A 12,563-nucleotide genomic window follows, 5' to 3' on the forward strand; every position below is an offset into this window, starting at 1 on the left:
GAGATCACAGTAGACAGAGAGGCAGGCAGAGAGAGAGAGAAGGAAGCGGGCTCCCTGCTGAGCAGAGAGCCCGATGCGGGACTCGATCCCAGGACCCTGAGACCATGACCTGAGCCGAAGGCAGTGGCTTAACCCACTGAGCCACCCAGGCGCCCCGAAGGAAGAGTTTTAAAATCATGTTGTATAATTTATAAGTCCATACTGGAAGAAAAATTGGTATAAGGTATAAACATTACCACTTTAACACTGTTCCTTCATTTCGTCATCATTTATATATTACCAAACCAGGTAAAAGAAAGGTAATTGTAAAGGAATTTAAATGTCTAAATGTGACCTACAGAATTGTTTTGTTCAGCCAGAAGTGAACTATTCAAGCAACTGCATGAAATACGTATTTACTCTCTTCTCTTCAACTTCAGCACGATCCCTGTGCACACTACTAGCCGACGGTAGGTTTGGTTAGTACACTCAGCTTGGGAACCTTAGAATAATATTAGTTGTGGGTTCTATGAAAATATTTAGGTTTGTTCTTTTTTTTTAAGATTTTATTTATGTGTCTGTCAGAGAGCAAACACAAGCAGGGGGAGCAGCAGGCACCCCGATGAACAAGGAGCCCAATACGGGATCCATCCCAGGACCCTGGGATCGTGCCCCAAGCCAAAGGCAGATACTTAACCAACTGAGCCACCCAAGCATCCTGAAAATATTTAGATTTGTTTTAATATCATGTCGTACATACTAAACCCCTTCTCTGTCAATAGGAAGACATTGAGTAATTCTAACAATGGGCCAAGGAATTATAGGCATTAATCACACCAACAACATTATACTAATAAGCAAATACCCTAATTAGTAATACCATATTGTTGGTCAGAGGAAAGCAATGTGACTTCATCTCACATATCATATATACCTTGAGGAGCAAGATTATCATCTTGAGAACCAACAGGCTGAGGTTAATTGAGCCTAACTTCAGTTTCTAGATCTCTGTCGAGAGCAAACTGAAATGGAAACATTTTATAGAAGTGTTGATTGTGAGAAATTTGAAAGCAGGATTTATTTGGGTTGATTATTTGGACTAACGCCCCTCCCAGGTGTCCCAAAACTGTATTTGCTAATGGAAGCAGCAGACACTGAACACATAGGAGTTTTCTGATGTACTAACTCCTCACTCACCAATAATATATCATAACCTCTTAATCTTTACCATTAGAAATTAGAAACTGCCTATTTATAGGCATAACAACTTATCGAATAAAGTCAGAGTTTTGGTGTGTGTGTGTATATATAATATTTCTGATCATTAGTTAATTCACAAAACTGGCACTTTGCATACACTGAATTATAAGTGTAAGTGCTGGCTGAAGGAATGATAAGATAAAACAAAGTCCTAATAGATCTACTAGGTATCTGAATAGATTTCACTTGATACTCCTAAAGGGAAGTGGTATGTGAACACATTATTTAATATATACATGATATGTGAGACTAATAATAATAATAATAATAAAATAAAAATCATCCCCTAGATGATTTTGTACATACATTAAAGTTTGAGAAACATTGCTCTAGCCTGGTGATTCTCAGAATGTTATCTCCAGGCCAACCACATCAATACAACCTGGAAACCTCTTAAAAATTCAAATTTTTAGATCCTACCCCAGACCTATACATTAGACACTGTAGGGCTGGGACCCGGCAATCTGTGCTTCATCAAACCTTCCAAGTTGGGAACTGGTGGCGGCTGCTACCATTATCATCACTATGCATCACTATGCAGATGCATCAATGCTGCATCTAAGAGTGATGACATTGACAACTGCAGGGCAGAAGCAAACAAAACCTGAAGAAAGGTCTTCAATTGGGTTATGGACCTTGGGGAGGGTATGTGCTATGGTGAGTGCTGTGAAGGGTGTAAGCCTGACGATTCACAGACCTGTACCCCTGGGGCTAATGATATATCATATGTTAATAAGAAAAATAAAATAAAACAAAACAAAGTAAAACAAAAAGAAAGAAATGTCTCCAAGAACATACCGGATTTGTATGTGCAAAACTGTCTAAACTTGGTTGTGCTCCTGTCCCGGTTGCTCACTAAACTCCCACCACAAAGCTTCTTCTCACCATACAGAGGCCAGGCTTTGCTTCCTCTTCCTATCAGGCTCTTATTCTCCTCTTAGGCTGGGTAGCTCCTTCAAATTCTTTACAGCCCGTGAAGAATGCCATCTCCTTAGAGAAGCCCCCTCATCCTACCTAAATTTGTTCTCTCTCTTTTGTGTCAGAACCTTGTTTCCCCCATGGACCACAACACAATTCACACTTACAAAATTTATCTGTTAGCTTACTTGTTTATCCTCTGTTTCTCCTACTAGCCATTAAGTTCCAGGAAGGGCTCACTTCTGTCTTGACCACCATCATCTTTAGTGCCTAAATATTTCTTCTGTATAATAGGCTTTCATGAATATTTCCTGAATAAATGACTAAATAGAGATATAATGAAAAAGGTACCGGACTCAGATACCATTATTAATGCTGATGCTACATAGACTAATTCTTCTGTGATCATAGTGGAAAAAAAAATTGGGTTTTTGCTACACTGAATCAAGAAAATAAGAGCGCATAAGTTGCCTATCATGTTTCATAATTTTCAGCATTACAAGTTCGCTAAATATCAAAGTATTTCTCCAAGGAGCCTAGAATTGTTGTCATTTAAAAAATATGTTATATAAGTAGAACAACTTTCACCTAAAAAGGAATGAGACCAAAAGACAAAATAAAAATGTTTAATTCCCTTTTGAATGTGTGTTGAATTCAATACAATTTGATAAAACATTTTTCTAAGCCAAAGGAACCAATGTTACATTTAGAAGGCAACTGACTGCAAAAAAATGTATTGTCTATGCTATACTTTATTTTTAAAAAGAAATTCAAGATTTTATTCTATGTTTTCTATGTTGCAAAAAGGATGTCTTCTCTACAGCTCAGGACATCACAAGAAAGTAATGGCACAATAAAAGAATTTTTGTTGTTTTTTTTTCCTTTGCATTATCTTCATATACCAGTAGAAAATAAACTCTTTAATAAATAAATATATATAATAAATATTTGCAAGTCAAAAATGTATAAATAGGTCCATCCTTAAAAAAATGTTCCATCTTGATGTGTCATGTTCTATAGCTCATGTTTCATCCAGAGTTTTTACATATCACTCTGTAACCTACAAAATCCTACAAGGTCCTCAGACTTTATGTAGCAATAATCTTGGTCAACAGTGTCAATTTATCTCTTCAACATGAAGTATCTATTTTTAATGTAACTTCTGAAGTAAACATAATCCAGAGAGGTGAGGTACCAGCAGCAAACCAGGTGGGGTTCCCATTATCCACAGTTCAACAGATTTTCAGCTTCAATCTACCAGTAAGGACTGAACCAATGAACCTAAGGGAACTTAATCCACTTATAAAGAGAGGTCTTGATCTACTTTCAGCCAAAATATTATTTTTTTTGTTCTCAATATTCTTTCCAAATTCAGCCACCCAGTAGAAAACTCCATAACATTTTGAGAAGACTCCTGGGTTACTATTTTACGGTGTGAACTCTGACAAGATAGAATGGTTGTAGCTTGGCTCTCCAGTGAAGACACTGTCATGCTTCAACTGTACATCAGTATGTCCTTGTACAATTCAGGAACTCTTTCTGGATCCACTGGTCTAGGCAGGAAATGTGTAAATTTCTGATGTCTTTTGGACCTGGCACCATCTCTTGGAGTTCCATCTTTGTTAAGTGCCACAAAATACCTACGGCCAGTATCTCCATGTTTATATATGTTGGATGAATAGGTATTATACCAGTTCTCTTCAAATTGCTCTCTAAAGATGCATTCAGAAGTCAATTTCTCCTGTAAGACAGAAGGTAACTACCATTAAAAAAACACCTTTGTGAGACTTTCCTTAGAAAAGTCTCATCTCTATATTTGTATTGCCTTGCTTACAACGACATCTTTGTCAAAAAAGGGGGAAAGGATGAATTGTTTTTACTTTATTTTGTTTTAGTTCTTACATTACCTAGAATTCTTCCAGGCAACTAGTAGTTTATTCCAATAATTTTAAATTAAGGGTGAGTTCTCAGTTTTATTGTCAAATACTTAATAAATATCCAGAACTTTCCCATGTTTCATTATATCTCCCTCCTACCACCATCCCCACCAAACAAGCCTGTATTTATCTTGTTCTGTTGTTAGAAAGTTCTACATAGCAAGTCTGTACTATCATTTTGAAATGTGTCAAGATCTTGCTAACATCCAAATTCCTAATTCAAAACCATCATTCCAAATCATATATCTTCCCTAAATGTATTTATTAATTGTTTGATGATACATTTCCCATCATTAACTTTCATCTAGAGGTTACCATTAGGTAAATGTAGGAAAGGCCCAATGATTTCTTGCCTTTTTAAGTTGAACTGTATCTTATCCTAAGAGATAGACTACAGTTGCTTTTTGAGTCATGGCTCTTTAATTATCCAGATATGGTCAACCAGATATGTAGTTGCCATTTTCTGTTGTTGTCCACAATATCTTAGGACTTCATTCAGTCGTTCCCTATTCACGAAGGTCAGCAACATAAATACTTAGCTATGGAAGATGATCACGGGTAGAGAAAATTTACATTAAATAAATGTGAAGGTGAAAAGAATTTAACATGGCAAGAAGAAATTGTCTTTTTTTCTGTGTCTCTGGTAGGAATAATCAAAACATGGAGGGAAATAGAAGGACTCAGGATAATAGGCAACCAGACTAGCAAGCTAAAAGCAGTAGATGTTTGGGGCTTAAAAACTGTAATTGAGGGCGCCTGGTGGCTCAACTGGTTAAGTGCCCAAATCTTCATTTCAGCTCAGGTCATGATCTCAGGGTTGTGAGATGTCAGGGTCACACTGGGTGTGGAGCCTGCTTAAAATTCTCTCCCACTCCTTCTGGCCCTCCCCCACCCCTCTTGCATGCGTGTGCTCACTCTCTAAAAAAAAAAACAAAAAACTGAAATTGAGTTAGTATACTACTGCCCAGACATATGGAAATTAATCAGAATATAAATATTTAATTTCTACACATATGTATTTCATATGTTTCTTCTGACATGTATTATTGGTAGATTTTTTTTTACTGGCAAAATAGTCATAATTTTAAGAATTACAATAATGTTTTTAAAATATGTACTGAAAAAAAAATAAGAATAAAAAATAAAATAAAATACATACTGAGCCATAGAGTTCTCCTTTGTCATTCATTCCAAGGTAAAGACCACTGTCCACACCTCTAATACTGACCAGCCCCACTGCCACACTGATGAATTCCAGGATACCTATATTTATAAACAAAATAATGACATACTTATTAATGAACATGTGATTATTAAAAATCTTCCAAAGAGTAAACCAATATTGCTAAATATAATAATGTAGGCAGAAGTCCTTCATAAGCTGAAAAGTGCTATTCAATCATCTTATTATGATGATCTTCCCATTTTACAGATGAAAAAAAAAAACCTAAAAAGAAAAGTTGTCCATCATGGTGTAATGTTAAAGGTATAAAACCTTAAACCAGACTCACTTGCGTAATTTACCTTGAAATTTACAGTAATTTAAAATTTCATAGTAACTTACTGGCCAGTCTGTCCACACAAGTCATTTATCTTCTTTGGGGTTCAGTTTCCTCATGTACAAAATGAGCAAAATGCCTCTTTCCAGAAGAGTGGTAAGGACTGACACATTTAGGCATTCAACAAATGAAGCTATTATTATCATAAATTAGTACGTAATAGAGGTGTTCCTAGTTCTCTATGATTCCATTAGTTAATTACATATGTTCTATTAATTGTTTTGTTTTGGTTTTGCTAACTATGAATCAAGTCCGTCTTTTTCTCCCAACAACCAGTATACCTTATATGGATACATTAGCGTTTTATAGAGGGTTTCGACTTATATTTTCTATCTGGTCCTCAAAAAAACAATTCCCTAATATAGGTGTGGAAGATATTATTGTCCCCATTTTTACATATAAAGAAACTGAGGCTCAAAAAGATTTATTGAATTGCCTAAGAATATGAAATTCGGAATTAGTAGAACTGACACTTGAACTCACATCTTCTGAGCCCTAATCCAGCATTTCTACTTCAGGACTATCCATTGGTTTCAAAACCAATGGAGATATATCTATATAGATATATAGGTATATTATATATTATCTATATATTATATATGTAATCTATATGTTATAGATTACACAGTATGTGTAATAAGAACCTGTCACATGGTTCTTAAAAACAAATATGATAGTTCAAAGAAGTAAAAGGGCTTTATAATTCATTAAATATGATAGACAAATACCAAGATTTTAGAATGCAAGTAGATTTTGTTATCAATAACTTTCTAAAATTATTTTCATTTATCAATAGATAAACCAAACTATTTATCAATAGATAAATCAAGCACTCTCCTACTAATACACTAATACACCACAGTGAAAGAAATAATGCTTCCCTTTGCATCACTCTTTTTCTCTGCACACACTAACCTTTGGAATAATTTCTTTATCTTGTTCTTTAAACTCTTTGTTGAAAAAATATATAGACATACTTTCTATGGTTGAAACTGCCTTTAACAGCTTTCTACTTCACCCCTTTACTCCTTCTTAAGCTGTACAAGCAATATAAATGTGCACTGTGTAGCCTGATTCTCATTCTTAAGTCATGTCTTGATTTATTGTACAGATTCCCGTTTGGACATGTGGTGTTCCCAAGGCCAAGAGAAAGTCCAAAATCTGGATAACCCTTATACAGAGGGTTCTATTCTGTCCAGAGCCTAATTCATTCTTTGGCAGAAACATAGATTCTTAAGCTCTAAACATAGATTCTCAAGAGCTCAAATTAGCTCTTTCAAACTATTGGTAGATCATGTACAACACTAGAGCTATCAAGGATCTTATAACAAGAATACACTACCAAATAGAATATAAGTGGCTTGAAAGATTCAGTGCCCTTAATTGAGAACCAAAAGAGAGAAAATAAGATACAGCAGGAAGACACAGACTCCATAGGATAGTCATTGTAATGATGAACATAGAGGTGGGGAGTAAATAAAAATTAAACCTATGGTCAAGCTCATTAGTGAGTGATCCCTGTTAGAAATAAAAATATAGACCTAAAACATGATCAGTAAAAGAAGGTAATATTAATAGAATTTCATCCAGGATATACTTACAAATGTATAATTACTTGAAGTTGTATTGAATGTTAAATTCAAATGGAAAAGCATATTATGGCTCACTATAATATAACTTAATTCACTTTAAATATCTGACTTACATTAAGATGCTCTTGTCTTTCAAAAACCAGAGACTGATTAAATGATTAGGATGTATAATAGAACCAATTTTCAAGTACAATAAAATATAAGTTTCAAAAAATGTTTCATTTCCATATAAACTAATCATATAACAGGTCTTATAAAGTATCTATTTTTCTTTCAATAATAAATGGTAAACCACCTGTACTTTACTTCTCATTTTAAGATAATGCTGTTATCTTGTAAAAAATATGTAGTTGTAGAAATCACATATATTTTTAGAACAATTGTATTCATAGCTTCAAATTTATTAAACAACATCTAAAACTTCATCCATAACCAGGCATTAATAATTTTGCAATGGCTCAGAGATTGATGGGGAAAAGGTTATGTGTTTTTTGAGTTCCTCTTAAAGATTTTAGCCACACTTTTAAATTCTGATCCTTTTTCTCCTCAAGGAAATAGTATACCACATAGTAATTTGTAATCACTTGATTCTTAAATGGGATTTGACAAGTCTTTCTTATTTATAATATGAGGTGGCAACTAAGCTAATTCCTTAACAAAGAGTAGACATGAAAAACTTTCCTTAAGAGGTAATCACAGATTTTAGATAGATTTTCTAATGCCCAGTGTCCCATAAAAAGACTTGGAGGTACTTTGTCTTTCTGGTATCATTTTCAAAGCCAGCCTTTTTAAGAATCATAATAAACAGGTGAGTCAACCCACAATGCAACCACATCAGACAAATCTATGGAGAATAGGGGAGAATAAAGGAAAAGCCTTTAAAGGAGTATGTTTGATCTCAGGTTAAACATTTTTTTAAAGTAATGATTCCATGTTTACATATTAGGTAAAATCGTCCTACGGTACTACTGTGCAGAAAAACTCTATTATAAATGTAGAGCGAACTCAGATAGGAAATTATTTTAACCTCACTGGAACCTTTTTGTTTAGCTTCTATTGATGTGGTTTTCAAATTTTAAATACAGGATTCTGAATTTTTCACATAATCAATCATGGGAAAATTAGTATAAACTATCAAACATGTTACTTACTTTAACATCACAAATACCCATTCTCAAGTTTTTTCAAAATTCTCACTTCGATGACACATAAATGAGTTTAAAAGAAAAATGCCAAAATGATCTCATAATGAATAACTGAAGTGCTAGGAAAAGAAGGCAAATACAGAGAGAAGCAAATGATATACATGCGAAACATAAACATTCTTCTCACCTCTACTCCCTTATGATGTCTTAGCCATCCAACGCCACTAGGATGCACTGTAAGGCATGGCAGAGGCTGTTCAAACCTCCTTAGGCTATCAGAAATAATCTGGGTTCTTTTCCCTTTGTGTAACAGTAGATATTCTGTTTTGATATGTAGCCTCCCACCATAGTGACTAAAACCATCACAAAATACATTTAACTCATATTTTTGCAATTACTAAATAATTATGCAAAATTTTAGCAAAAATATATTGTAGAAGATAGTAATTCTGATATAAAATATTTTTTAAGGAAATGATTTAAATACCAGGTTAATGAATGTTTTCAAGTCTACAAATATTTATAATCTCTTCCCATAGGTTTATATCTCTTCCTATAGTCTTATAAAGAGACACAATCTGAAAGAAGCAACTCGTGTCATGGGGGAGTTACAGGTGAACCACAAGTGTCTTAAAGGTGTCCGAGGCTATACTATGTATCACAAGGGGCGGGGGTAGGGAAGGGAGTCTGAGTATTACCTCAGCTTAACTTCTACCTGCTCTACTTTTGGCCTTACCACATTTGTGTTCATTTGTAAATCTTTCTAGTAGCTGGATGATTTTTTTCTATAATGAATGGAGTTCAGTAATTCTTAAAAGCAAGAAAACTGAGCCACCTGGTGTCAGCAAAGTTCTTTAGAACCAGAATCTCAGCCTCCTCAATTTAGAAACCACTTTCTAAAAGTGACCCCAAGGTTGGCCAATAGGTCATGACACTCTTGACTCATAGTCAATGGGAATTTGGAAGAGATCAGCGGAAGCTGCAAACATATGGGTTTTAAAAAGTTAATTTTCTAAGCCTTTAAGTGCTACCAAATGACCACCACATGCTCATTTCTACATCTAGAGTTACAAATGCCCCTCAAACCAAGATTTACACTTCTGCAAAGTTTTAATGAGTACTGCAAGCCAAAAAAAGGAATGAGAGTATAAGAACAAGGGGAAGAGGACAAGATAAGAGAGAGCCATTCAGAGATGAGATTCTCAAAGAATCCCTCAGTGTTAAGGAAAAGAAAGGAAGACAGATGTTGGGCCTTTTCACGTTGCTGCCAACGAGTAAATGGTACTTTAAAAAAATACAATAAATCTCTCCAGTAATGTCCCAAGTTTGATGATCAAAAATCCTTTGAGAATACTACCGGGTTAACTCTAATTTAACGAAAACTCCCGCAATATGGGGTAAAAGATCCTGAGATGTTAGAACCTGAGAGCATCTTTAAATCGTCACCTAATTTAACTCCATCATTGTACAGAAAAGAAGAATTAAGCCTCAGACTGTTGAAGGCACTTGCTGGTCACACATAGCGTTAGGGAGTAATTAACAGGAGAGGCCTATGATTTCCCAACCTAGTGTCACAAGGATCCTTCGTCTGTTTCTTTCTTTTAACTCCTGCCCCCGGGCTTTGCTGGAGGTATTCAGAAACACGTCTCTATGTGTTCCCACCCATATCCTCTTTCGCTTCCCCATTTCCTCTTACAGACGGTCAATACTAAGATCTTTGCTTTCCCGTTTCACAATATCTTAAGAGGAGCTTGGCTGAACGACTGGGCATGCTCAGTAGCCAGCCGGGTAGGGGTGTGTGTGTGTGTGTGTGTGTGTGTGTGTGTGTGTGTGTGTTTTCCTTTTCTCGCCCAAGTAGAACTTAAAGAGCTCAAAGAATTGCAGCCAGGTGAGCCTGCCAGTAGCTCACCGAAAGTTCCTCTGTTACCTCTTTGAGTGAATATTTACATAAATGCCCCCATCCGATAAGAGAGCGACCCTCTGAACAGGAGCCATGAATGCATTTTTAAAAACTGCACCGCTGCGGGGCATGTTTAAAGAAGCGGGAGGCTTGCGATATTAATTTCTGATAAGTAAACGGTACTGGAGGAAACGGGAGAGGAAGTAGGAGAAAATAACATCGGGATCTAAAAAAAAAAAAAAAAAAACGAAAACTGCCTGCGAGGTAAGAAGTGCAAGAAAGATGCGATTCCGAGTCCAGCTCTGGTCCCAGGCAGCAGGAAAGGGCAGGGCGGAAAGGCGCGTGCGGAGCGCCCACCGTTTCTCCTCCCGCCCCCCTGAGGCGTCTGGAGCTGCGGGCCTGCTGGAGACCGCCTCGGGGAGCGAGCTGGAAAGTCCTCCCTGCCCCTGCGCTGGCCCGGCCCGCCCTTCGGTCCCAGCCCGCACCTCGAACCGGACGGGTTCCGGGAGCGTCCTCAGCGCCTGGTGGAGAAGAGGAGCCGGGGGTCTGGGGGGCCGGGGGCCCGGTACGTACCGAAGAGGCTGTGGTCCTGCCGGGTGCCCTGCACGCTGCCGTCGGGCAAGATCTGCAGGTGGAAGCCCGTGCGGCAGTAGAGCTGCCGGCGGCGCAGGATGCCGTGCAGGTGCGCCAGCTCCGCAGCCCCAGGTCCGCCGCGGGCGCCCCGCTCCACCGCGCCCCGGCGCTCGCCCAGCAGAGGCGGCCGCTCCCCGGCAGGAGGCAGCAGGAAGTGCGAGCCCACCTGCTGGCCCAAGCCCTCCAGGCCGCCGAGGAAGCCCCCGACTTCTGCTAAGGGAGCCATGGAAGGGCCAGGGGGAGAGGCGGAGGATCCGGGAAACAAAAGACCCCAGCCAAAAGTGTAGCGGGGATGGGGACGTGAATGGAGAAAAAAAAATAGAGCAAAAACAGACGCAAAAAGACCCGGTTACTCCTGTGAGGTCGCTGAATGGACTTTGCACTGAGATAGCAGGGGAGTTTTCACTGTCTTGGAGCGATCTTCTCTCCTTGGGTAGGTGGGAGCCGGCTGCTGGCTTTGCAGGAACATCTAGAAGCGGCCGCTGCCAATACCCGGCTGGGGCTGGGGCTGGGGGCTGAGGCTCCAACTCCGCAAACTGATCAGATCAGAGTCCTGCGTACATACACAGCGAGTATATATGCGGGTCCTCTTGACATATGCTAATCAAGTCCTTTCATGAGCACTGGGGAGGTTCTGTTTGAAATCTTAAACCGGTCTCCTCTCAACACGTTTTTGCTCTTCGGAAGTGACCAAAAGGGGCCCTTGACGGTCCTCTATCCATGCAGTCGCAAAAATCATTCCCACACTTGGCCAAAGCTAGCCAGCAACGTCGGGGAGGCGCAGCTAAGGCCCCTCTTTGGGGTTGTCTTTGGGACAACCGTGATGCTGTTCGGCTACTGCTGTGCAACCGCCTTTGATGTGAGCTCCTCTGCAGTGATAGATCGCTGCTAACAAGGAGCCCAGCTTGGCAGGTATATAGAAGGGGAAAGGGGGGCTGCAGCTGAGAAGGTGGGAGGAGGGGGTGGAGGAGGGGATGGGTGGGAGGAGGAAAAGGGGAGAAGAGGAGAATTGGACTCCTTGAGAGCTGCTGGGAGCCTGCAGTGGACAGGTGCAAAGAAAGGGAAGAGAGAGAGAAGGAAAAAGGGTGTTACCTGAGGCTTAGACCTGCCCAGACACACATAAAAGGAAAATCAAAGCTTTGACAGTTTAACTCACTAATTTTAAAACACTAATAAAATGTACAAGCATTACTTTTTTCTTTTATCATTTAGATGGGGGATTTTCTTTACATAATCAAGGTTAGGTTAGGAACACATACACCCCCCCTTCCCAGGTTCTCTTTAATGTTTATCTTTACTCAGATAGCACGTGATATAACCAGGACTGCCTTATATCTACATGGAAGTTCTAAATTGTGTGCTAAGGTCATGGACTTTTCATCAACATAGTATGATAACATAATATAATCATGGCTCTCAGGACTAAGGGCAAACCCAAATAGGTTGAAAAGAGATGGTTTACATCCTTATACTTGCCACAAACAGAAAATGAATTTTTCGTATTCCTTACCCAATCTAAGAGCATTTCCCTGTTCTTTTTAGATTAGGCATTTTCTTTAAGGTTAGATTGGGGGTGGGGGGCCTCACATTTTAATTATAAAAATGAGTAAATGGTGTTCATTCTTGATGTGTTTTTGAGA

General features: G+C 38.5%; 1 protein-coding gene across 1 annotated transcript; it reads right to left on the reverse strand.

Annotated features, from left to right (window-relative positions):
* Positions 1–3,652: 3,652 nt before the first annotated feature.
* FGF20 (fibroblast growth factor 20) lies at positions 3,653–11,149 on the reverse strand (the record flags this gene model as incomplete). The annotated part of the gene is made up of 3 exons (XM_080797090.1): positions 3,653–3,898; positions 5,254–5,357; positions 10,864–11,149. The coding sequence occupies 3 exons, from the start codon at positions 11,147–11,149 to the stop codon at positions 3,653–3,655; spliced, it is 636 nt and encodes a 211-aa protein (XP_080653216.1).
* Between the last annotated feature and the right edge of the window lie 1,414 nt (positions 11,150–12,563).

Source organism: Martes martes (assembly GCF_963455335.1).
Source record: "Martes martes genome assembly, chromosome: 2".
In the NCBI taxonomy this organism is placed as follows: Eukaryota; Metazoa; Chordata; class Mammalia; order Carnivora; family Mustelidae; genus Martes; species Martes martes.